The 4,894-nt window shown below is 65.3% G+C and overlaps 1 protein-coding gene across 1 annotated transcript in view; it reads right to left on the reverse strand.

Moving 5' to 3' along the window:
- Positions 1-4,505, reverse strand: part of HHATL (hedgehog acyltransferase like) — a 13,538-nt gene extending 9,033 nt beyond the window's left edge. The window contains exons 1-6 of the mRNA XM_006155401.1: positions 4,317-4,505; positions 2,548-2,672; positions 1,709-1,776; positions 1,114-1,227; positions 831-1,025; positions 293-502 (exon numbers count right to left, since the gene is read on the reverse strand). Of these exons, the coding sequence (XP_006155463.1) occupies positions 293-502; positions 831-1,025; positions 1,114-1,227; positions 1,709-1,776; positions 2,548-2,653 (693 nt within the window). The 5' untranslated portion in view covers positions 2,654-2,672; positions 4,317-4,505. The remainder of the gene's footprint in view (positions 1-292; positions 503-830; positions 1,026-1,113; positions 1,228-1,708; positions 1,777-2,547; positions 2,673-4,316) is intronic.
- Positions 4,506-4,894: the final 389 nt, after the last annotated feature.

Consider the following 4,894-nt stretch of genomic DNA (forward strand, 5'->3'; position numbering starts at 1 on the left):
GGCCACCTGCCTGGGGTGGGACAGGCCACCCTCCTGGCGGCTGATGAGAGGTCCTGCCAGCAGGGGAGGCCTGGTTCTGTCCTGAGTGGGAGCAGAACACTCATGACCCGGCCCTGGGAGTCCTGCCTGAAGGACGCCTTGGGATCTCTGCTGGGGGAAACCTGCCCCATGCTGGGGTCTGGGGGGAGCGAAGACATGGCTTCCTCTTGGAACCATCCCTGGGGATGGGGGTACAGCCTGCCTGGGGGTTCTGGGTGAGCCCTTCTTGGGAGCCCACAGGCCGTCCCCTCACCTGGGCGTGGAAGCGATCGAAGGTCATGATGGGCCCGAAGAAGAAGAAGGGCAGGTAGAAGTTGTACTTGAGCAGGTCGGCGAGGGAGTAGCGGCGGTCGGGGCGCGCACAGCTCTCCAGCGCGAAGCTGGTGCAGCGCAGCACGGTGAAGCCGCAGCCCCCGTGAAACAGCACCTCTTGAAGATCAAAAGTGCCCGTTACAAACCCACTCTGGAGGGAGAGAACAGGCCGCCAGCTCGCCAGGTGCCTCCTGTCTCGGGGAGAAGCCCCCGCCCTAGCTTCCCACAGGGGCTCAGCCCCCTCCTCTCCTCCAGAACTGGTTAGCTTGGGCCACTGCCACATCCCAGCCACGTGGGAGAGCAGGGGACAGGCTGGACACTGGCTGCTGGGCTGCAGGTGCCCGCCTGTGGGCAGGACACTCAGAGGCTTGAAGACAGGTGGGAAAGGGAGGGGGTCCTCGGGGATGTGGCAGGGCCCTGGATGAAGGAAGACCTTTGGGGATCTAGCCCTGACTGCTCCACCCCGCCCCAGTGCGCACCTGCCAGGAGATTAGGGGGTCCATCTTGAAGGAAGCCAGGCTGGCCAGGCCGAGGCCCAGACAGAGCCAGGGCTGGCCCAAGAGTGAGGCCACATAGAGGCCCACGCAGTGGCCGAGCAGCAGCAGCAGGTACCACGGGCCCATGGTGCCCAGCACGGTCAGGACCCCGTACACGGCGTACATCCAGGAGCGGAGCTGTGGATGGAGGCGGCTTCAGTGCAGGGTCTGCACAGCCGGGCACCGCAATCTGGTGGCTGAGGAGGAGCTGGCAGGGCCTGCTCACCTGGGGAGCCACCATCGTGCAGAGTTTAGCGAACAGCACGTGTCCAGAGAGGGCGAAGACGATGACGTTGCGGAAGGACGTGAACCACATCACCCACTCGAAGTCGGCTACGTCCTGAGGCGGTGTGGGGTGGGAGAGCATGGGGCAGGCTGGCCGGTCAGAGCCCCAGCAGCCTCATGCACTAGACAAGAACAGTGGCCGAGGCGCCCTCATCCCCATGGAGGGACGTGCCCGGGCATAGGAGTGGGGCGCCATGTGAGCTGCCCTGTCCCCCAGCCTCCCCTCCATGCAGCACCTTGCCCAGCGCCCCGCCACGACTGCTCTGTTCCTGGGAAGGGTGGCATGGAGGCCCCTGCCGAGGCAGATTTCAGCTTCTGACCCATGTCCCGAACGAGCAGGGCCTGAGCAGGCGCCACGTCCCAGGGGGACACAGGAGGGGCCAGTGCAGAAGCCAAAGTGCCCACACGCAGGCCACAGTCCCTTTTGCCGTGAGCCTGCCGTTACCTGAGAACACCCGGAATGGTGGAGAGCGGGGCAGGGCTTGGGACGGGAGACGCACGCCAGGGATCGGGGACCCCGGGTGCGAGGGACCTACCATCTTCCGACCAATGTACTCCCAGCCGGGGCGCACGGACTCGCGGAAGGCCTTCCTGTGAGCCCCATCTGAGAAGAGTGTGGCCTCAGGGGAAGGGCCCTTCACATCCCTCCCCACCTGCCCCCGCTGCTGCTTCTCTCTGGGTCTTGCTGCATGTCTGGGTCCCGGTCTCTGAGAGTGTCTGTTTATGTGTGTGCACGTGTGCACTTCTGGGTCCAGATCTCTGAGAAAGAGAGAGAGAGAGATTGCATGTGCATGCAGGCATGCGTTTCTGGGTCCAGGTCTCTGAGAGTGTGTGTATATGTGTGTGTACATGCGTGTGTCTCTGGGCCCCGGTCTCTGAGAGTGTGTGTATATGTGTGTGTGTGCACGTGTGTCTCTGGGCCCCGGTCTCTGAGAGTGTGTTTGTGAGTGTGTGCGTGCGTGCATTTCTGGGTCCAGGTCTCTGAAAGTGTGTGTATATGTGTGTGTACACGTGTGTCTCTGGGCCCCGGTCTCTGAGTGTGTTTGTGTGTGCACGTGCGTCTCTGGGCCCCAGTCTCTAAGAGTGTGTTTGTGAGTGTGTGCGTGCGTGCATTTCTGGGTCCAGGTCTCTGAGAGTGTATGTGTATGTGTGCGCACGTGCGTCTCTGGGCCCCGGTCTCTGAGAGTGTGTTTGTGTGTGCACGCGCGCGTGTGCCTCTGGGTCCCTGTCTCTATTAGTGTCCGCACCTCTGCATCCCTTTGCGCCTGATTCTGCCCCACCCAGGCCTAGGGAGTGGGTTTCTGGCCCGGAGGTTGGAACCCCGAAGCCCCCAGGGGAAGAAGGGTCCCACTGCCTGCCCAGGGCCCGCTGTTACCTTGCGAAGCCTCCAGCAGCCCCCGGCCAGCATAGGCCAGGGCCCCGCTCAGCACCAGCGAGTAGAGGCCCAGCTCCGCGGCCGGCAGTGCTGTCTTGATGCCCATAGCCTGGACCTGGACGGGGCTGGGGAAACAGGCCTGGTGAGGGCACTGCAGGGCGCGGAGGCCCCAGCCCTGCCCAGCCCCACCTCATGGTCCCCTGCTGGGGTGGTGGGGATCCTGCCCTGAAGAGACTGCCCTTCCGCCCCTCCGGGACTGTGTGACACCACTCTCCCCACTCCTGGGCCCCCACTCCTCCAGGGCCGCCTGGCACCTGGTGCCCCATCCTGTCTGCTGTCCCGGTTCCCACCTGGAGAGCTCTGAAAAGGCACGCTCAGCCTGCCTGTCACCTTCACACCACTCAGGTCGGCCGTCCCAGCCCTCTACCAGAACCCCTCCTGCCAAGACCCATGACCTTCGTGTGGAGAACCCCATCTCTACTGCCCGTTTCCTGCCCCGGCCTCTCTGTACCCGCAGAGAACTCCCTGGGTTCCCGACATGGCCCCTGCCCAAGGCCCCGTCTCTGACACCCTCTCCCCTCTCTGGGCTGCCTTTCCTGCCCTGAGCCTAGTCCCACCCTCCGCAGGCCCTGCCCCATCCCTGTCATTCAGCCTCAGCCTCTCACCAACCCCTGTGTCCTGAGAGCCCTGAGCTCCAGCCTGCTACATCCCTGGGCCCCGCCTGGGTCTGTGACCACACTGTCCCGCTGTCCCAGGCTCCGTGCGCTCAGGTCCTGGGCACTGGCTGAGGCTCTGCTATTTGAGAAGTTGCCCTGGAGTGGCCAGTGTGGGGCCTGGGCAGGGCCAGGCAGGGCCAGGCAGGCTCCAGAAGGGCGTTGGCTGCTGTCCAAGGTGCTGACCGGTGGGGCCCCGGCTGTGCCCAGCCATGCCCCACTGCCAGGGCAGAGCTTGTCCTCAGGAGTCTCGTGGGGCCATCGCTGGCACTTCAGCTAGCACCTTCCCACTCCCCTTCAGCCTGGCCGGGGTCTTCCCAAGGGCCCCATGGGCACAGTCTCAGGACCAAATTAAAGGCAGGAAGGTATCTGAGCACCCTTTAAGGCTGAGCCAGGCCCAGAGGGCTGGTGTGGCTCTGGCTCCCACCCTCCCCCTCCCCCACATCTTAGCCACAGCCTTCCCACTACACAGACGGAAGGGGCACCCACCAGCAAGGGGCAGGGCCTGCCAAGGTCACCCGGGAAAGCTGGGACAGGCTTCTGTCCTGCCCCCCTCAGGACCGGGTGTTCTGTGAACCCCTCTGGAGTCTTGGACTGAAGGCCACCACTGTCCCTGCCCAGGCCTGGGGGCTCCCGGCCCGACCTCTGCACGCTGGCCTGAGAGCGGAGGGATGTCCTCACCCGCTGGGAGGAGGGAGGCCCTGGGGATCAGGTTAATGGAGCAGGAGCCTGAAACCGGAGCACAGCGCAGAGCCCGCGAAATAGCTTTGTCAGCTGCCTCCCACTCGCCGCTTTCCAATTTTAGCTCCCTGTGGCCGGTGCGGGGTGTCCCTAGTGAGGCCTTTGTGAGGAGCCCGGCCTCAGCCTGGGGCCTCTCTCTATAGACCCCCAGACCCGGGCCCGCTGGTGGACATGGGGGTGTCTCCCTGGCCCCGTCTGTCTCAGGTGCACCTGGGTACAGCCCAGTGTGGCACCTGTGATCCGGGACAAGGGCCTGGGGTGGACTCTGTAGTTCTCAAGGGCCCCAGAGTGGCTGTACCCCCAGCTGACACTGACCTTGAGGAGCTGCGAGGGGCCTTGGCACACTGCCCACCTCAGGGCTCCGGGGTCCTGCGTCCAAGCGTGCGTCCGGCCGGCCAGCTGAACTCCAGTGGGGTGTGTCTAGGCCTGGGGTCCCCACCCCCTCGAGGCTACGAGAGCGGTGAGTGGTGACAGTGGGGGGAGGAGGGGGAGGAGGAGGGCAGGGAGGAGGTGGCCTTCCCGGAGCGGAGCTGAGCGGAGTGGAGCAGAGCTGAGTGCTGCAGAGCTGCCTGCGTCCAAGCGTGCGTCCGGCCGGCCAGCTGAACTCCAGTGGGGTGTGTCTAGGCCTGGGGTCCCCACCCCCTCGAGGCTACGAGAGCGGTGAGTGGTGACAGTGGGGGGAGGAGGGGGAGGAGGAGGGCAGGGAGGAGGTGGCCTTCCCGGAGCGGAGCTGAGCGGAGTGGAGCAGAGCTGAGTGCTGCAGAGCTGCTGGTCGCAGGGAGCCGCAGGGGGGATGGGGGGGGGGGGGAGGAGGAGGGCAGGGAGGAGGTGGCCTTCCCGGAGCGGAGCTGAGCGGAGTGGCGCAGAGCTGAGTGCTGCAGCGGGGCGCAGGG

The sequence above is a fragment of the Tupaia chinensis genome, unplaced genomic scaffold, assembly GCF_000334495.1.
Source record: "Tupaia chinensis unplaced genomic scaffold, TupChi_1.0 Scaffold000451_2, whole genome shotgun sequence".
In the NCBI taxonomy this organism is placed as follows: domain Eukaryota; kingdom Metazoa; phylum Chordata; class Mammalia; order Scandentia; family Tupaiidae; genus Tupaia; species Tupaia belangeri.